At 42.9% G+C, this 21,185-nt stretch overlaps 1 protein-coding gene across 1 annotated transcript; it reads left to right on the top strand.

Annotated features, from left to right (window-relative positions):
• Positions 1-231: 231 nt before the first annotated feature.
• gtf3c6 (general transcription factor IIIC, polypeptide 6, alpha) lies at positions 232-19,506 on the top strand. Its single transcript, XM_072241297.1, has 6 exons — positions 232-331; positions 5,453-5,533; positions 7,747-7,810; positions 8,406-8,450; positions 12,506-12,616; positions 18,893-19,506. Exons 1-6 carry the CDS (start codon positions 272-274, stop codon positions 19,240-19,242), a joined length of 711 nt encoding a protein of 236 aa, XP_072097398.1. The 5' UTR covers positions 232-271; the 3' UTR covers positions 19,243-19,506.
• Positions 19,507-21,185: the final 1,679 nt, after the last annotated feature.

The following is a 21,185-nucleotide window of genomic DNA, read 5'->3' as shown; positions in this document are numbered from 1 at the left end:
CGGCGGTCCCATTCAGTGTTTGATTGGAGGAGCTGGAGGTGCAGTTTGACGATTGTTTAGTGTTTGATTGGAGGAGCTGGAGGTGCAGTTTGACGATTGTTTAGTGTTGGATTGGAGGTACTGGAGGTGCAGTTTGACGATTGTTTAGTGTTGGATTGGAGGTACTGGAGGTGCAGTTTGACGATTGTTTAGTGTTTGATTGGAGGTACTGGAGGTGCAGTTTGACGATTGTTTAGTGTTTGATTGGAGGTACTGGAAGGATGCTTGCAAGATGGCTGCTGAGGTGGCGAGGAATGTGCAGCAGTCGGAGAGTGGCGACTGGGAAGAGGAGGTGAGGCGTGAGGAGGGGCAAAAGGCAGCGCTGGTGATGAGAGTAGGAGGCTCGGATGCCCGGGCCTGTTCGGTTTGTTGATAGCACAGTAGATATTGTCGGAAATGTGATGCAGACTGGATCGACGGGCTGTGGATCAGAAATTAAAGAGGGAGAATTACCCGCTGGAGTTGAACCGGGTCTCGGCTCAGAATCCGCGGCGGAAGGGCAAGAGCTGCTAGTGTACCTATTACGGTAAACGAAGCGCTGGCCATTGTTGGTCTACCTACTTCTTTATTTCAGGTGGCTGAAGCTTCTGCCCGTATGCCTCTCAAAACCGGTGTCATAGTAAAAGATGGATCAACGGTTATCTTAACCACCTTTTCGTAATCTTGCCTATTCTTTCCTGTTTTGTAATTTTAGCATTTGGATTCCGCTTCTCCATTATTGTTTTTTGAGTCAGAAGGTTGTAATTTAAAATCAGTATAACTACTAAAACTCTCATGCTCTGTTTGTTTGTTTGTGACCTCCAGTTAGCGCAAACGGTGCATTACAGCGGCACTTTTTTTCGGCTCAGTCGAATTAAAATGCACTAACTTACAGAATGCAGGCAAAGTTCAGGGTTATATATTCGTATAAAATTGCTCATTCGCCAAAAATCAACAGGTTCGCTTTCACCCGAGACCGGATCGGCCGTCATGGAAATCGGGCCGCGACAGCCCGACGCATGCGCACGGCCAGCCTCAGCAGCGACACCTACTGGAGCAAAAGGGTAGGGCAGTTCTACTTCGAGGGGTCACATTCTGCTAATCACCGTCAGCATGTGCAGGATTGGGACAGATCTAACTGCCACCCATCAGAAAGAGATAATTAACTCTTATTGTAATGATGTACTCCGAGACACCCGTAAAACCCTTTGCTGCAGTCAAAGAACAGTGGTGACTATATCATTTAGGAGAGCACCAACCACATCATCAAGAATAATCAGCATCCTTTGCTGTTAGTGTTTTGTGTCTTCTATCCAGCATTAGGGTAAAAAAAAAAGTCAGCCTAATTATGCCGCGTGGAAAGGGAAGGGGGACATTATGGTCAAGAGATCACGCCAGACGTCGCCGGGAAGCGGCAAGGAGAGGGAGAGAACAAGAATTGGATGATGCCAGGGCCGCACGACTCCAGGATCAAAGAGTCAGGACAAAAAAAGGTGAGAGAAGAAGAGACAGAGGAGGAGAGGCATGCACATCTCCAGGATCAGAGACAAACAACAAACAGCAGAAGAGCTGAAGAGACGGGGGATGAAAGGGCTGCACGTCTCCAGAATGACAAAAACAGGCACAGGAGGAGGAGAGAGGAAGAGACAAAGGAGCTGAGAAATTCACGTCTCCAGGATCAGAGACAAAAAATAAACAGCAGAAGAGATGAAAAGACAGGGGATGAAAGGGCTGCATGTCTCCAGAATGACAATGAGAGGCACAAGGGTGGCAGATAAACCAGAAATGATGCCACCAAAAGTGTCCTTCGTTAAACGAGGAGGAGCTATATTTGCTTTGCTACACTTCATTCTTCTTCAATAAACTGAGGTTTTCTACTTCAGTTTCCAAAGCAAAGCGATACCAATAGCATTCAGAAAAATTTTATGTTCATTCTGGTCATATCAGACTGCACTACTCTTCTCTCAAAGGGTGCCCCAACAGGTCACCCCATTGTCTAGTCCCATTCTAAAAGCTTGAATACAACCTTGAGGTACTAGAGGTTTCTTTCAGATGTATAAAGAGTAACAGTTGCAAGGGTGTACATCAGAGCACAGGAAAAGACGTTGCTGAGGTATAAGGGACGACAGTGAAATGAAGGACAAACTTAATGTGTATTTTTCTTTAAACCTTACTGTGGGAAACACCAGCAACATGCCAGAAATTTGAGAGAGTTGGGGTGCCGAAGTGAGTGTAGTCCCCATTACTAAGGAGATGAGAAGCTGAAAAGTCTGACGGTGAATAACTCACCTGGACTGGCTGGAGTTCTGAAAGAAGTAGTTGAATAGATTGTGGAGGCGTTCGATTATGATCTTGGAAGAATCACTCATGTCAGGAATGGTTCCAGACGACTGGAAAAATTGCAAATGTCCATTTTTTTTTAAAAGGGAGAGATGCAAAAGACTCCCTGTAAGCTTGACTTCAGTGATTCTTTGAGGAAGCATTAAGCAGGGATAGACAAATGAGACAGTTGATAATGATTTTGCATGTGAGGCTGCCAAAACAAGATAGGAATCCCTGGTATTACAGGGGAGATACTGACATGGATAGAAGATTGGCTGGCTGGCAGAAGGCAAAGAGGGGGAATAAAGGAGCCCTTTCATGGTGCGTTGTCACTGATGACCTGGGTAATGGAATTGATGGTTTTCTGGGCAAGTTTTTAGATGATGTAAAGGTATGTGGAGGGACAGGTAAGGCAGACAAAGCAGGGTGTCTGCAGAAGAACTTGTACGGTGTGGAAGAGTGGGTGAAGAAGTGACAGATGGTATATAACGTAGTGAAATGTTATGTCATCCACTTTGGTAGAAGGAATAAAGGCATAGACTTATTTTCTAAATGGGGAGAAAATCCAAAAACCAAAGGGGCTTGGAGACCTTGTGCAAGATTCCCCGAAAGGGTCACTTGCAGGTTGAGTTGGTAATAATGAAGGCAAACACAATGGGAGGACTAGATTATAGGGACAAGGATGTAATGCTGTAGCTTTAAGAAGTTGGTCAGACCACATTTGGAATATTGTCCCATTTAGGGCCCCATATCTAAGGAAGGATATGCTGGCATTCGAGAGGGTCTGGAGGAGATTTACGGGAATTACCATGGGGATGAGAAGGTAGATGTATGAGGAGCATCTGACAGCTCTGTGTATGTACTTGGTGGAGTTTAGAAGGATGAGTGGGCATCTCGTTGAAACCAACTGAATATTGAAAGACCTGCAAAGGGTGGATGTGGAGAGGATGTTTTCAATAGTGGGAGAGAGGGCACAGCTTCGGAATAAAAGGACATCCTTTTAGAAGGGAGATAAGGAGGAATTTCTGTATCCAATGGATGGTAAATCAGTGAAATTTATTGCCACAGAGTGTTGTGGAGGCCAAGACATTGGGTATATTTTAAGTGGAGGTTGATAGGTCCTTGGTTAGTAAAAGCATCAAAGATTATGGGCAACAACAGGAATTCTGCAGATGCTGGAAATTCAAGCAACACACATCAAAGTTGCTGGTGAACGCAGCAGGCCAGGCAGCATCTCTAGGAAGAGGTGCAGTCGACGTTTCAGGCCGAGACCCTTTGTCAAGATTATGGGCACTTTAATAAGCTCGCTATGATCAAATGGTGGAGCAGGCTTGATGGGATGAATAGCCAATGCCTTATAAGTGACATTATCATGTAGAAACTGAATAATTACTGCATTATTGGACACCCCTCCAGTGCTTCTCAGAGAACAAACAAAAAGACATTGGGAAACTGAAATTAAAAACAAGGCACTGGAACTACTCAGAGATTTAAACTAAATTCCAATGTGTCGGTATTTCAGTGGAATTGAACCGGATGAATGGAAAATTACAAATGTTACTCCGCTATTTAAGAAGGGTGGGAGGCAGCAGAAAGAAAAATATAGACCTGTTAGCCTGACATCAGTGGTTGGGAAGTTGTTGGAATCGATTGAGATTATGGTGCACCTGAGGCACATGACAAGATAGACCAAAGCCAGCGTGGCTTCCTGAAATTAAAATCCTGCCTGACTAACCTACTGCAATTTTTTGAGGAAATTACAAGCAGGGTAGACAAAAGAGATGCAGTAAATGTGGTGTACTTGGATTTTCAGAAGGCCTTTGACAAGGTGCCACACATGAGGCTGCTTAGCAAGGTAAGAGCCCATAGAATTACAGGGGAGTTTCTAGAATGGGTGGAGCATTGGCTGATCAGCAGAAAACAGAGAGTGGGAATAAAGGAATCCTATTCTGGCTGGCTGCCGGTTACCAGTGGAGTTCACGGGGGTCCGTGTTGGGACCGCTGCTTTTTACGATGTATGTCAATGATTTGGACCATGGGATTAATGGATTTATGGCTAAGTTTGCCAATGATACAAAGATAGGTGGAGGAGTGGGTAGTGTTAAGGAAACAGAGAGCCTGCAGAGAGACTTAGATAGTTTAGAGGAATGGGCAAAGAAGTGGCAAATGAAGTACAATGTTGGAAAGTGTATGGTCATGCACTTCGGTGGAAGAAATAAATGGGCAAACTATTATTTAGATGGGCAGAGAATTCAAAATGCAGAGATGTAAAGGGACTTGGGAGACCTTGTGCAGGATACCCTCAAGGTTGAGACGGTGGTAAAGAAGACGAATGTAATGTTGGCATTCATTTCTAGAGGTATAGAATATAAGAGCAGGGATGGGATGTTGAGACTCTATAAGGCACTTGTGAGACCACACTTGGAGTATTGTGAGCAGTTTTGGTCCCCTTATTTTCGAAAGGATATACTGACATTGGAGAGGGTTCAGAGAAGATTCACGAGAACGATTCCAGGAATGAAAGGGTATGAGGAACGTCTGGCAGCTCTTGGGCTGTATTCCCTGGAATTGAGAATGAGGGGGTATCTCATAGAAACATTCTGGATGTTAAAAGGCCTGAAGAGATTAGATACGGCAAAGTTATTTCCCATAGTGGGGGTATCTTGGACAAGAGGGCACAATTTCAGAATTGAAGGACGTCCATTTATAACGGAGATGCGGAGAAATTACTTTAGTCAGAGGATGGTAAATCTGTGGAATTTGTTGCCACGAGCGGCTGTAGAGGCCAAGTCACTGAGTGCATTTAAGGCAGAGATAGATAGGTTCTTGATTAGCCAGGGCATCAAAGGGTATGGGTAGAAGGCAGGGGAGTGGGGATGACTGGAAGAATTGGATCAGCCCATGATTGAATAGCGGAGCAGACTCGATGGGCCGAATGGCCTACTTCTGCTCCTACATCTTATGGTTTTATGAGCAGACCGTGTGTGTAGAAAGAAAAAGAATCCCAGGGCATTGAGTATTCTAGCACATTCTGGTTTTTTTCCTATTTGTTTTGGATGTTGTGTTACAGCCCTGGACCGTTCAGCTGACTATTCCTTTCCAATCCCCACAGGAGCAACTGGTGGTGGTGGAGCTGTCTGGGATTATTGACCCAGATTTCCTACTGAAGTGTAGAAATGAATGCAAAATTGTGGTGAGTAGTAAAAACAGATAACTTGAAAGCCTTGCTGGAAGGGGTGGTTGTTATGTATTGCTTGTTTTTTCAACCATGCTCCTGGCAAACTTTGTTAATGTCTAGTGGTTATAGTCCCAGGCTGAAATTGCCCATCTGCCTTGACCTGTGTCTAAATCAATTAACTGCTGAGCTCAAACCCAAATCTAGTCTGATGTTGTAATGGAATATTTAAGGGTTCCACCCCCCCCCTCCCCCCACCAGCCAAGTCTTGATCTGCCACGTGTATCTCTCCACAAAAGATCTCATCTGTGTGTGTTTATTTTACTTCATTGTTGTAGAGAGCTAACTGCCAGGTCTCTTTTGTGATGTTATTTTTTAAATAGGAAATATATTGAGGAATCTTGAAGATATGAATGGTGCTCTAAATGTAGGTCTTTACGCCCAAGCACATGAATTGTCTTCACACTTGATGGTTGTTCATTGCTAGGTAATTAGCTCTGCTTTCTAATGTACTAATCCAGGGCTAAAGGGAAGGTTGGCTCCCTGTGTTAATAGTTTGTACCTCTAACTGAAGCCCTTTCAGGTTTCCCTTAAATGCAAGCACAAATATGAAAATCCTTTATATATAAAAAAAAAGATCCTAAAGTTAAAGATCCTGCTGTGAGTCATTGTTAATCACAGCACTAACATAGGCCTTGCATACTTTGGTAGGAGCTGATTTGTATCATCCCACACAACTTAGAATCAGGGACATGTAAAACAGTGTACTGTGAGATAACCACCATCAACTCTGCTCTGGAACGCATCTCTCCCATTTCACGCACATCTGCTCTCACCCCATCCTCCCGCCACCGCACTAGGAATAGGATTCCCCTTGTCCTCACCTACCACCCCAACAGCCTCCGGGTCCAACATAATATTTCCCGTAACTTCCGCCACCTCCAACAGGATCCCACCACTAAGCACATCTTTCCCTCCCCCCCCCCCCCCCCACCGGGCTTTCCGCAGGGATCGCTTCCTACACGACTCCCTTGTCCCTTCGTCCCCACGATCCCTCCCCACCGATCTCCCTCCCGGCACTTATCCTTGTAAGCGGAACAAGTGCTACACATGCCCTTACACTTCCTCCCTCACCACCATTCAGGGCCCCAGACAGTCCTTCCAGGTGAGGCGACACTTCACCTGTGAGTCGGCTGGGGTGATATACTGCGTCCGGTGCTCCTGATGCAGCCTTCTATATATTGGCGAGACCCGACACAGGCTGGGAGACCATTTTGCTGAACACCTACGCTCTGTCTGCCAGAGAAAGCAGGATCTCCCAGTGGCCACACGTTTTAATTCCACGTCCCATTTCCATTCTGGTATGTCTATCCACGGCCTCCTCTACTGTAAAGATGAAGCCACACTCAGATTGGAGGAACAACACCTTATATTCCGTCTGGGTAGCCTCCAACCTGATGGCATGAACATTGACTTCTCTAACTTCCGTTAATGCCCCACCTCCCCCTCGTACCCCATCCATTATTTATTTATTTATTTATTATTAATTTTTTTCTCTCTCTGTCTGTCTCTCTCTCTCTCCTTTTTCTCCCTCTGTCCCTCTGACTATACCCCTTGCTCATCCTCTGGGCTTGCCCCCTCCCCCTTTCTTTCTCCCTGGGCCTCCTGTCCCATGATCCTCTCATATCCCTTTTGCCAATCACCTGTCCAGCTCTTGGCTCCATCTCCCCCCCCTCCTGTCTTCTCCTATCATTCTGGATCTCCCCCTCCCCCTCCCACTTTCAAATCTCTTACTAACTCTTCTTTCATTTAGTCCTGACGAAGGGTCTCGGCCTGAAATATCGACTGTACCTCTACCTAGAGATGCTGCCTGACCTGCTGCATTCACCAGCAACTTTTATGTGTGTTGCTTGAAATTCCAGCATCTGCAGATTTCCTCGTGTTTACTGTGAGATAGTTATATGGCTGGTGTAACAGGGATGGGAGAGCAGGTGTATTTGGTCCAGTGTTCCTGAGCCTCTAGCTTTTGAGGTTCTGTTAATAGTGTGAATAGCGTCATGGACTAAATGATGGTCATGTAACATAAGAGAAACTAAGAGCTAACGGCTTTGTTTCTAGCTGACTTGCTTTCCCATGACTGTTGAGACAAGTTTTATGTAGTCTATTAAATGGGTTTATGTGAGCAATTTCCAGATCACCTCAACCATCGAGCTTTCTTCTTTTCTTCCCAGGGTATAGATACTGAGCAGCCCATCATGCAGGTAGATAGATTGGTGTTTGCCGGAGAGTACGAAGGCAGGTATTTTACCACTTAATGCATTTTTGGGGCAACGTGGGTGAATATCTTATCTGGTGGTGCAGATGCATATGTCTTATTGAGAGTTTTAGGTCCTGATTACTGGGAAGATCCCTGTGAATGATTATTGGTGTTTTCTTGGTTAGAACAATGGGGCTTCCTAACTTACACAAATATGGAAATAGATTCACAATCCATGTAGAAATAAAGTAGGTGATCAGGGAAGGACTTTAACTACTGCCTTGATATCACTTGTGTGGAGTTGAAGAAGGTGTCTTTTTTCTGACATCCAACTTCTGTAGAGACTTGGTAGGGGAGAGTTTCGACAGTGTGGACTTCCATGCTCAAGTTGCTTTTAGAAAGTAACTGGAAGAAGCTAAAGCAATGTTATCATCTCCTTAGGGTAGAACATCAATAGGTTTGCTGCACAATTTGCTTTTTGTATAACAACAATAGATTGTTGAGGGGAGATGGCTTCCCATTCAATGCAGTGCTGGATGGGAAACTAAGTGACAGTTTGAGCTTTTATGTGGTCTGTATGTGCACCAATCAATCATTGAGTATGTACTAATTTTGCTGCATATTCCATTATAGATGCCCTGGGAACATGTGTGGTATTTGAAGAGACTATTACACCAGGTGTGTATCGGTTGTGTAAAACATATCAACAAATGTGCTGAACATCCACTCGCAACGGTGGTCAAATCAGATTCAAACTGATTTTCACTGTGTTTGATATTGCAGCATCAAACTACCAAATTTAGTACAATGCTTTTTCAAGTTGCTTGAGGTAAGAGATGGAAACTCCACACTCTATAAATGGCACTGCTCTGGTGTTAGATTAGGACTCTATAAGTGTGCAACAGAATCTTCATTCTGTTTAAAAGTTGCGAGGGACCAGTCCTCAGAGACGGTATTGAGGGAGTTCAAATCAAGATGAATTTGCCCTAAAGTGATCTATTGGACAACATAGAGGAAGTGTTATTCAATCAAACGCCATTTCTAACATTTTGATTTATGTGTTGCATGTTGTCTTTGCCAAGAAGTGCAACATTTACAGTTGCAAGAAAAAGTTTGTGAACCATAGAACACTACAGCACAGAAAACAGGCCATTCAGCCCTTCTAGTCCATGCTGAAACATTATCCCGCTAGTCCCATTGACCTGCATCCAGTCTATAACCCTCCAGACCTCTCCCATCCATTATCTATCCATTTTGTTCTTAAAGCTTAAGAGTGAGCTCACGTTTACCACGTCAGATGGCAGCTTGTTCCACACTCCCACCACTCTCTGAGTGAAGAAGTTCCCCCTAAACCTTTCCCCTTTCACCCTAAAGCCATGTCCTCTCATATTTATCTCTCCTAATCTAAGTGGAAAGAGCCTATTCACATTTACTCTGTCTATACCCCTCATAATTTTGTAAACCTCTAACAAATCTCCCTTCATTCTTCTACGCTCCAAGGAATAAAGTACTAACCTGTTCAATCTTTCCCTGTAACTCAACTCCTGAAGACCCGGCAACATCCTAGTAAATCTTCTTTGCACTCTTTCAATCTTGCTGATATCCTTCCTATAGTTAGGTGACCAGAACTGTACACAATACTCCAAATTTGGCCTCACCAATGTCTTATACAACCTCCCCATAACATACCAACTCCTATACTCAGTACTTTGATTTATGAATGCCAGGATGCCAAAAGCCTTCTTTACAACCCTGTCTACCTGTGACGCCACTTTCAGGGAATTATGTATCTGAACTCCCAGATCTCTCTGTTCCTCCGCACTCCTCAGTGCCCTACCATTTACTGTGTATGACCCTTAGCAATTACCTGGTTTTCTGCATTAATTACTCTCAAAATGTGGTGTAATCTTCATCTAAGGTACAATAATAGACAAACAATCTGCCTAAACGAATAACACAAAACAATTGGACTTCTCATCAATCCCATTTGAACAATCACAGTCAAAAAAGTACGTGAACCTCTAGGGTAATGCCTTCTGCAAAAGCTATTTGGAGTCCTGTGTTCCAATCAATGAGATTGAAGGTGTTCGTTGTAGAGATGCCCTGCCCTATAAAAAAGACACAAAGTCAAGTTACTGACAGAGCCTGCTCTTTTCAAAAAAGATCTGTTTATGTACACCATACCTCGATCGAAATAACTTTGAGGACTTTAGAAGAAGAATTGTAGAGATGTATGAAACTGGAAAAAGCTACAAAAGCATTTCTGAAGACCTGAGTGTTCATCAGTCTACAGTCAGAGAAACTGTCTACAAGTGAAGGAAATTCAGTACTGTTGCTACTCTCCCTAGGAGTGGGCGTTCTGCAAACATCATATCAAGAGCACAATGTGCAATGCTGATGGAGGTGAAAAACAACCCAAGGTTGACAGCAAAAGACCTGCAGAAATCTCTAGAACTTGCTAAAGTCTCTGTTCACGTGCCCTTTATAAGAAAAATACTGAATAAGAATGGTGTTCATGGAAGGACGCCATGGAGGAAACCACTGCTCTCCAAACAAAACATTACTATACGTCTCAAGTTTGCAAAAGCCCACCTGGATGTTCTACAATGATTCCGTGACAATGTTCTGTGGACAGATAAGACAAAAGTTGAACTTTTTTGGCAGAAATGCACACCACTATGTTTGGAGGGAAAAGGGCACTGCATATGAAAGCCTCACCCCAACCATGAAGCATGGTGGAAAGAGCGTCATGGTTTGGGGCTGTTTTGCTGCCTCAGGGCCTGGACAGCTTGCAATCATTGAGGGAACAACTAATTCAACTGGTTTAAAAAGAGGAAAATTTGTGTATTGGTATGGTCAAGTCAGAGTCCAGATCTTAACCCAAATGACTTGAAGAGGGCTGTTCATACAAGGTATCCCAGAAATATTAATGAACTTAAATAGTTTTGTCTAAAATTCCTCCCCTCCATGGTGCAAGTCTGATCAGCAGCTACAGGAAATGTTTGGTGGAGGTTATTCCTGCTAAAGGATGTTCTACCAGTTATTAAATACAAAGGTTCCAGGCTTTTTCCAGCTTGGGCTGTGAATGATTAAAGAATGTGTTCAGTAAAGACCTGAAAAGTACAATTGTTAGTATGTTATTAGTTTAAGCACATTGTGTTTGTCTATTATTGTGACTAAGATGTAGATCAGACCACATTTTATGAGTAGTTAATGCAGAAAATCAGCTAATTACAAATGGTTCACAAACTTTTTCGTGCAACTGTATTACTGCATTTGATAAAGCCCTGGGGTCTTCTGGTGATTGAATGTACAGAAAGCTTTATAGAAAACCCTAAAGCCATATTAACCATCTGGATTTTTAAATAAAAGTGCCATTTTATAAGGAGTTTCTGTACATGCTCCCTGTGAAATGTGTGGCTTTCCCTCAGGTACCTATTCAAACCTGGGGTGTTACGGAGTTCAATTCTGGCACCATTTTATAAGGAGTCTCTGTACCTCCTCCCCGGGTGCTCCAGTTTCCTCCCACAGTGCAAAGACATCCCAGGTAGATTAATTGGTCACTGTAAGTTGTCCCGAGATTAGGTTGGGGTTAACTGGAGGGTTTGTTGTGGTTTAAAGGGCCTACTATGCATTGTATTGCTAAAATACAATAAAATTGAACTTGCATCTACCACTTCCACTGGCGGCTCATTCTACACTCTCACAGAAATCTGAGTGAAGTAGATTAATCTCAGATCCCCCTTAATATTTCAGCTGTCACCCTGAACCTATGACCTGTAGTTCTAGTCTTGCCCAGTCTCGAGGAAAGGCCCTATCTAAACCTGTCAGTTTTGTATACCTGTATAAGATCTCCCCTGATTCCCCTATGCTCCTATACTGTGATCTCTGGAATGGAGCTTGAGCCCATTGCCTTTTGTCTTGGCAGTGAGAATGTTGCCTGCTACGCCTTGGCTGAGCAATGAAACATGAGGCATGATGTTACGATAAATCAAAATGCAGATTGTAGGTATATTAGCAGACAATAGGAAGGAAGTTCAAAATTCCACTTTAAAAATAATGCATAATTTTGTTTCTCAATAATGCAACTGTGCTTTATATTAATATAAAAGAAAGCTAGAGACATTAGCAGTGATCATTAAATGATTGTATAGTCATTACAAGAAAATATGAGTCTACCAAAGTGCTTCAGCAAAGAAAAATTCATGACTGGGTGCACAGCAATCTAGATGAGTCTTAATTTCCTTCTGAAATGGCCAGACTTAGTTCAGGAACAGTTAAGAATGGACAATAAATTCAATTTATTGGTTTGCCATTAGCATCCACGTCTTGTGAATGAATGTTTAAACAAGTAACAGTTCATAGGTTTCTGGTGATAATTGCATTGTGTTAGCCAGTATTTTGCCTGTTCCTTTCTCTGGTTGGGTTGGTCGCATAATGTCTCGAGAGAACTCAACAGGTTAGGCTGCATCAATGGAGGAAAATAAATAGTTGACGCTTCAGGCCTAGACCCTTCATTTGGCTGTTGCTCTGGATTTCCAGCATCTTTAGATCCTACTGAAGGGTCTCAGGCCAAAATGATCACTGTACTTTTTTCCGTAGATGCTACCTGGCCTGCCAAGTTCCTCCAGCATTTCGTGTGTGTTGCTTGGATTTCCAGTATCTGCAGATTTCTTTTGTTTGTGATCTTCAGATTTCTCTTATGTTTATGATGTCAACTGATTTTATTGCAGATGCAGAGGTGGAGGACAGGCAATTGCTCAAATACAAATGTCACACAACAAAAAAGCTGCTGATGAAGCGAACCTTCTTGAGTGAGAAGAAGGAGGGAGAAGAGAGCACAGGTCTGAATCTTTTCCCTGACAGCCTTCCTTTGAAGGCAATTGTTTATGGACAGTGGTGCTAGAAAGTTTGTGAACTCTTCGGAATTTTCTCTCTTTCTGCGTAAGTATGACCTAAAATGTGATCAGATCTTCACGTAGTCCTAAAACTAGATAGAGAACCCAATTAAATAAATAACACAGAAAACATTATACTTGTTCATTTATTTATTGAGAAAAATGATCTAATATTACATGTATTTGTTGGAAAAAGGATGTGAACCTCTAAGGTTATCAGTTCATTTAAAGGGAAAGTTAGTCAGATGATTCAATCAACGGGATGACAATCAGGTGTGATTGTGAGAGGCCCTGGCCTATTTAAAGAACATAAAACTGGGTCTTCACTATCAAAGTCTGATCTTCACCACACAGGTTTTTGGAAGTGTGCCATATCGCGATCATAGGAGATTCTCTGAGGACCTCAGGAAAAAAAGTTGTTGATGCTCACTGGGCTGGAAAAGGATACAAAACCATTTCGAAAGAGCTTGTGCCCCACCAATCCACAGTCAGGCAGTTGGTGTACAAATGGAAGAAGTTCATTACAGTTGTTACTTTCCCCAGGAGTGGTTGAACAATAAAAATCACTCCAAGATCAAGGCATGTAATATTCCAGGGGGTCACAGAGAATAATGGGGTAGCATCTAAGGAGCGACAGGCCTCTCTTGCATTGGCTAATGTCAGTGTTCATGAGTTTACCATCGGTCAAACACCGAACAACAGTGGTGTGTAATCGTAGGATTGCCAAGAGAAGATCACTACTCTCCAAGAAGAACATTGCTGTCCGTCTGAAGTTTGCTATTGGAAGAATATTCTGTGGACAGATGAGTCCAAAATAGAACTTTTTGGATTAAATGAGAAGTGTTATGTTTGGTGAAAAGCAAACACTGCGTTCCAGCATAAGAACCTCATTCCACCTGTGAAACATGGTGACAGTGTCATAGTTTGGGCCTGCTTTGCTGCCTCAGGACCAGGACAGCTTGCCATCATTGATGGAACTATGAATACTGAATTATACCAGCAACGTCTATAGGAAAATGTTAGGGTATCCATCCGTGAACTGAAGCTCAAGAGAAAGTGGGTCATGCAGCAGGTCAACGATCCTAAACATACAAGTCAGTCTACCAAAGAATGGTTAAAGCAGAAGAAATGTCGCATTTTGGAGTGGCCGAGTCAAAGTCCTGACCTACAGAAATGTTGTGGAAGGACCTGAAGCAAGCAGTTCATGCAAGGAAGCTCACCAACATTCAGCCAGAGTTGAAGCAGTTTTGTAAGGAGCAATGGTCTCGAATTCCTCCAAGCTGATGTGCAGGACTAATTGACAGTTACCAGAAACGTGTGGTTGAAGTTATTGCTGTACAGGTGGGCGGGGGGTGGTCATACCCCAGTTACTGAAAGCAAAGGTTCACATACTTTTCCCAACAAGTACATGTAATATTAGATCATTTTTCTCAAATAAATGAATATGTATAATGTTTTCTGTGTTATTTGTTTAATTGGGTTCTGTTTATCCGCTTTGGGACTTGCATGAAGACCTGATCACATTTTAGGTCATATTTATGCAGAAAGTGAAAATTCTACAGGGTTCACAAACTTTCTAGCACCACTGTGTGTGAATGAAATTGCTGTTTGATCTGTTATCTCTGGCTCTTCTCCTCTTTGGGGACAATTGGTGTCAGCATTTTGTTTGAACTACAGTTTTACTTCCTGTTGATCTGTGTTTTATCTTTCCGAATGCTGTGTATATTCTTGCAATGGCAAGAAGAATCTTGGCTGATTTGTTGCACAGTGCTTGCATCAGTCAGGGCTAAGGTCCAAGGCTTAATTCACAGTGGTGCATGCTTTGAAGTAACGTACTTTTCCAGAGTTCTGTATATTTCTTGCATAGTTCACTCTTTGCATTTTTTTTCTGTATTCTACAACTGTGGTTTTGTCCTGTCCCATTTGATATTTCCACATTTTGAATTATTGGCATGGTACTTACTGACCAGGAACAAAGGTGATGAACTGAGAGCTTGGATACATACATGGAATTATGATGTAATGGCCATTACAGAGACTTGGCTGACACCAGGGCAGGAACAGATTCTCAATATTCCTGGATTTCAGTGCTTTAAAAGGGATCGAGAGGGCGGAAAAAGGGGAGGAGGGGTGGCATTACTGGTCAGGGATACTATTACAGCTACAGAAAGGGTGGGTAATGTAGCAGGATCCTCTCGAGTCAATATGGGTGGAAGTCAGGAACAGGAAGGGAGCAGTTACTCTACTGGGGGTATTCTATAGGCCCCCTGGTAGCAGCAGAGATACAGAGGAGCAGAATGGGAGGCAGATTTTGGAAAGGTGCAAAAATAACAGGATTGTTATCATGGGTGACTTTAACTTCCCTAATATTGATTGGCACCTGATTAGTTCCAAGGGTTTAGATGGGGCAGAGTTTGTTAAGTGTGTCCAGGATGGATTCCTGTCACAGTATGTTGACAGGCCGACCAGGGGGAATGCCATACTAGATCTAGTACTAGGTAATGAACCAGGTCAGGTCACAGATCTCTGTGGGTGAGTATCTGGGGGACAGTGACCACTGCTCCCTGGCCTTTAGCATTATCATGGAAAAGGATAGAATCAGACAGGACAGGAAAATTTTTAATTGGGGAAAGGCAAATTATGAGGCTGTAAGGCTGGAACTTGCGGGTGTGAATTGGGATGATGTTTTTGCAGGAAAATGTACTATGGACATGTGGTCGATGTTTAGAGATCTCTTGTGGGATGTAAGGGATAAATTTGTCCCGGTGAGGAAGATAAAGAATGGTAGGGTGAAGGAACCATGGGTGACAAGTGAGGTGGAAAATCTAGTCAGGTGGAAGAAGGCAGCATGCATGAGGTTTAGGAAGCAAGGATCAGATGGGTCTATTGAGGAATATAGGGAAGCAAGAAAGGAGCTTAAGAAGGGGGCATGAGAAGGCCTTGGCGAGTAGGGTAAAGGAAAACCCCAAGGCATTCTTCAATTATGTGAAGAAAAAAAGGATGACAGGAGTGAAGGTAGGACCAATTAGAGATAAAGGTGGGAAGATGTGCCTGGAGGCTGTGGAAGTGAGCGAGGTCCTCAATGAATACTTCTCTTTGGTATTCACCAATGAGAGGGAACTTGATGATGGTGAGGACAACATGAGTGAGGTTGATGTTTTGGAGCATGTTGATATTAAGGGAGAGGAGGTGTTGGAGTTGTTAAAATACATTAAGACAGATAAGTCCCCGGGACCTGACGGAATATTCCCCAGGCTGCTCCACGAGGCGAGAGAAGAGATTGCTGAGCCTCTGGCTAGGATCTTTATGTCCTCGTTGTCCATGGGAATGGTACCGGAGGATTGGAGGGAGGCGAATGTTGTCCCCTTGTTCAAGAAAGGTAGTAGGGATAGTCCGGGTAATTATAGACTAGTGAGCCTTATGTCTGTGGTGGGAAAGCTGTTGGAAAAGATTCTTAGAGATAGGATCTATAGACATTTAGAGAATCTTGGTCTGATCAGGGACAGTCAGCTTGGCTTTGTGAAGGGCAGATCATGTCTAACAAACCTGATAGAGTTCTTTGAGGAGGTGACCAGGCATATAGATGAGGGTAGTGCAGTGGATGTGATCTACATGGATTTTAGTAAGGCATTTGACAAGGTTCCACACGGTAGGCTTATTCAGAAAGTTAGAAGGCATGGGATCCAGGGAAGTTTGGCCAGGTGGATTCAGAATTGCCTTGCCTGTAGAAGGCAGAGGGTGATGGTGGAGGGAGTACATTCAGATTGGAGGATTGTGACTAGTGGTGTCCCACAAGGATCTGTTCTGGGACCTCTACTTTTTGTGATTTTTATTAACGACCTGGATGTGGGGGTAGAAGGGTGGGTTGGCAAGTTTGCAGACGACACAAAGGTTGGTGGTGTTGTAGATAGTGTAGAGGATTGTCAAAGATTGCAGAGAGACATCGATAGGATGCAGAAGTGGGCTGAGAAGTGGCAGATGGAGTTCAACCCGGAGAAGTGTGAGGTGGTACACTTTGGAAGGACAAACTCCAAGGCAGAGTACAAAGTAAATGGCAGGATACTTGGTAGTGTGGAGGAGCAGAGGGATCTTGGGGTACATGTCCACAGATCCCTGAAAGTTGCCTCACAGGTGGATAGGGTAGTTAAGAAAGCTTATGGGGTGTTAGCTTTCATAAGTCGAGGGATAGAGTTTAAGAGTCGCGATGTAATGATGCAGCTCTATAAAACTCTGGTTAGGCCACACTTGGAGTACTGTGTCCAGTTCTGGTCACCTCACTATAGGAAGGATGTGGAAGCATTGGAAAGAGTACAGAGGAGATTTACCAGGATGCTGCCTGGTTTAGAAAGTATGCATTATGATCAGAGATTAAGGGAGCTAGGGCTTTACTCTTTGGAGAGGAGGAGGGTGAAAGGAGACATGATAGAGGTGTACAAGATAATAAGAGGAATAGATAGAGTGGATAGCCAGCACCTCTTCCCCAGGGCACCACTGCTCAATACAAGAGGACATGGCTTTAAGGTAAGGGGTGGGAAGTTCAAGGGGGATATTAGAGGAAGGTTTTTTACTCAGAGTCGTTGGTGCGTGGAATATACTGCCTGAGTCAGTGGTGGAGGCAGATACACTAGTGAAGTTTAAGAGACTACTGGACAGGTATATGGAGGAATTTAAGGTGGGGGCTTATATGGGAGGCAGGGTTTGAGGGTCGGCACAACATTGTGGGCCGAAGGGCCTGTACTGTGCTGTACTATTCTATGTTCTATTATTATAAATGTGACCTCGCAGTTCCACCATAGCCTTTCTCTTCCAGACTAGCAGCCCTGAGAACCTTTATTCCTTCAATTCTGGCCTCTTATGCACATTTGAATTTCTTTGTTTCCCCATTTTGTTTCACAAGCTGTATCTTCACTGGGCCAGAATCTTTAGAATATGTCTCCTGTCTTGGTCTCATGTGATTTAGCACCAAATTTTGGCAATTATTCTTCCTGTGAGGTGCTTTTTACTATGGTAAAGCTATTTTGTAAATGAAAGTTGTTCAGGAAAGACTGTTAATGGAATAGATTAGTCATATCCAAAATACCATAAATCTTAGACAATGAGAAATCATTCTACAAAGTTCTTGTTTTATTCATACTAATCCTTTTCTCAGAAATGGTTTGCCAGAGGTAGTAGAGGTTTAAGTTCTGAAATCACTTGAGAGCAACCAAGCACACTACTGGAGAAGAATTGGTTGAAAATGTATTAAGATGAATATATTCAAGAATTGGTTGAAAATGTTTCAAACTTCATGTATTCAAGAATTGGCTGAAAGTGTATCATATATTCATTCATTTCTTGATCTAATACCTAATCTGATGAAGACGGCCATAGTGGATAGGGATCTTCTCTCAATGACTAAATAACCCTGTAAGATTCTGAGCATGTTCCAAAGAGAAGGTGTTTATGGCCATGTTGTTTAATGGATAAATATTGTCCAGAGCACCCTTTTATCTTTGAATAATCCCTTGAAGGTCAAGTAAGGCTTTGATTCTACATCTCATCTAAAAAAATGCGGTCTTTTGGTAGCATAGTGTTCCTCAGCTACACTGTCCTTCCGGCCTCAGCTTTGCATTCCTGGCTTTGGAATGGGACTTGAGCATTCTGTTGGATCTGGAAATGATGTGATCCAGAAGGTTCTTAGGACGTCAAGAATGAGGCATAAATCTTGTGGTTACAGCTGTTAAATTTGGTGTTAAAGAAATAACACTCTACTGTAAGGAAGAATGAAATGAAAAGAAAAGGAAAAGAGAAAGACAGAACAAAAATTGTGGCTGTCTCTTACACTAAAAACGAGTTCAAACTAGACGAGAGAAATTCCATTTGATATAGGTACAAGACTATGAAACAGTGGGGTTCAGTGGCTTGACCCAGGCTGCAGAGAAACCACAGTAGGGATGCATTTCCAGCTATACTAAATTACTGAAAATTCACTGAACAATTACAGGTGATTTATATAAACATAAGCAAACAAAGTTAAACTACAAGAAAAATAACAATTTGAACTCTGATAGATGCCAGCACTGTCTGTGGCTGGAAATAAAGGACCTTTGGGATTCTGTTGTGGATAGCTTGGTTTGTGCAAGTATGTGACGCTTACTCAATTATTTCTGTCAGTGGCAGCCTTTTATTTTGCAATTAAGCCTGAATTTTTTTGTAATACTTTGTTATGTTGTTTTTATCCAGGAGGGATAGAGTACTTGAAGATCAAAGAAAATGACTTCACACGTAGACCTGGCTTGATCTGTACCTTTGTTCAAAACCGCAACAGGTCGATGAACACTGGGGACAGAGTGATAGCTGAAGAAGGTCTCGATTTGATGATGGTGCAGGATAAAGAGCCCAATATTACCTCAGCCTCGGAGGGGGAGGCTAGTGACCTGGAGAGTGGAGACACAAATCAAGAACTGAATAGCATCATGGAAGAACATCTTGGTGGGAGTCAAGCGATTACATCTGCTGCTCTGGATGGTGTAATGGAACTCGAAAATCAGAGCTCTGAGAACCTTATTGTAAACCAAGTAAATCATTGTTGACCGCAATTTTACAATTAGCAACCATTTCTTTCCAATGCTGATGTTTTCTCTCTGAGGTCCTAGCCCAATTGTGACAGTTAAGGCTTTGAAACTCAGTGGGACAGATGGCCTTGGTACCTGTATGCTGGTCTAGCCAGTTACACACTAACAGAAGTGTGATTATTATTGTTTGAAATTTTATAATTGGAATGATAAAGAACATTCTGAATTGTCTGTTGAATGGGAGAAACTTTTGTTTTTGAGTAAAATATGAAGTATTTGAGACTTAATAGCTTTTTTGATGAACTATTAACAAAAGTGGTGCATGTGTGTTTTCCCCCATTCAAGTTCCACTCAAACCCATCAGTTTTAGTGCCTTTGTCGTAGAACTTGTTGGTATCTGTTATTCACCCTACTGTTCCCTGCCTTTTCCTGCTGTAGGCCTGAGACCTTAGCTCACTTGCTGTCTGATCCTTTGCCATCATGTTCCCTTGTACTAAACACCACTGCTTTTTGCTCTCTTTTGTACTCGTCCTTTAGCTGTGTTTATTGGGAAGTGGGACCCTATGGCTGAAGAAGGCCATGGTAGTTTCATTGTAAAATGTTAAGATTAGAGAAAACTTACTTATCTGCAGAAAGTTTTGTGGAATCTTTGTACATTGGTGAGCTGAATTGTATCCAGCCCAGCATCTCTCTCTGGCTCTTGCTGAATTTTGGTACTTATCCACCATAGTCTCTTGGCAGTATTTCCTCTGACACAGTTGAAAATTCTACCCCTTAGGAACAGGCAGCAGTGTAACAGCATGAAAACACCCTATGGTCTAACGGCCACAGGCCGACCAAATAGTCTATTGTGTTGATCCCATTTGCCTGCATTTGGCCAATATATCTCGTAACCCGGGGTTCACAGACCCCTCAGTTAACGAAAAAAGCTCCATGGCAGAAAAGGTTGGGAACCCCTTGTCACGTACCCCGTGACGGGGATAAAGAAACCACCTTGGAGTCTAGTATTGCTAGAAACTACTAATATTTATTAGTAACTACGCAATACAGTAATATAAATGTAGATAAGTCAAACAGGTTAGCAATGATTATATATAAAAGTAAGTGTGGAATATATATGTATGATAAACCAAGCTGCTTTAAGTCTAGGGGTAAAAAGATACAGTCTTACGATGTTGAGTAGAGTAAAGTTCAGTTCAGTTCAGTTTGTGGTATTGAGTTGAATAGCGATGGAGAGCGAGAGTTGAGTCTTCAGGTGAGCTGTTGCCATCGATCTTCTCGTCGTCCTCTGAAATCCTTCACAAGTCACCGACTGTGACTTTAACCAGGGGGACCGGTTTTCCTGTGGTGGAGTTATCACCCCGGCAAGGGTGGACACATAGACAACTCCCCACCAGTCAACCCCTTCCTCACCGATAGAATAGCAAGTTGGATCAATCTGCCTGATTGATCCTCCAAAACCCACTTCCTCTGTGGGCACAACAATGCTCATTCAGTGTCCAGATCATGTGTCTGAGGTCTGTATCATCTGACCTCCCATTTATTCTCACGCTACTGAGCATCAACTGTCATTCAAAGAGTCCCTCCTTCCTTTGTCTGTAAAGGAATGTGAGGAGGCAACAAGCCCTTGGAAGTAACATCAATAAAGTCCTGTTGGTCACCATAGCAACCTTCAAGCTGCTCAGTTTTTATCTCCGAAGTAAAACTCCAAAGTTAACTCCCGTGTCAGTCCAACCATCAATCTTCGTCTCTCTCTCTCCTTTCCAAACAAACTATCAATGATGAATGTCTCTCTCTGTCTCTCTTCAAACAGTTAATAGGGCACCTCTGGATCCCCTCACACCCTGCTCTAAACCTTTTCTATCCATGTACCTGTCCGAATGTCTTTTAAAACATTGTAATTGTACCCATCTCCACCACTTCTTTTAGCAGTTTGTTCCATATACTCACTAACCACTGGG

This window comes from Mobula birostris, chromosome 23 (genome assembly GCF_030028105.1).
Source record: "Mobula birostris isolate sMobBir1 chromosome 23, sMobBir1.hap1, whole genome shotgun sequence".
Taxonomy (NCBI): Eukaryota; Metazoa; Chordata; class Chondrichthyes; order Myliobatiformes; family Myliobatidae; genus Mobula; species Mobula birostris.
The sequence above is the reverse complement of the archived record's forward strand: the minus strand, read 5'-3'. Positions and strand labels throughout refer to the sequence as shown.

Bases quoted from the DNA above. Each gene is read 5' to 3' on its own strand.
- gtf3c6 (XM_072241297.1), top strand. From the start codon at position 272: ATGGCTGCTGAGGTGGCGAGGAATGTGCAGCAGTCGGAGAGTGGCGAC. The intron at 332-5,452 runs GTGAGGCGTGAG...CAATCCCCACAG, and splicing joins GTGGCGACTGGGAAGAGGAG to GAGCAACTGGTGGTGGTGGA. The intron at 12,617-18,892 runs GTCTGAATCTTT...GTTTTTATCCAG, and splicing joins GGAGGGAGAAGAGAGCACAG to GAGGGATAGAGTACTTGAAG.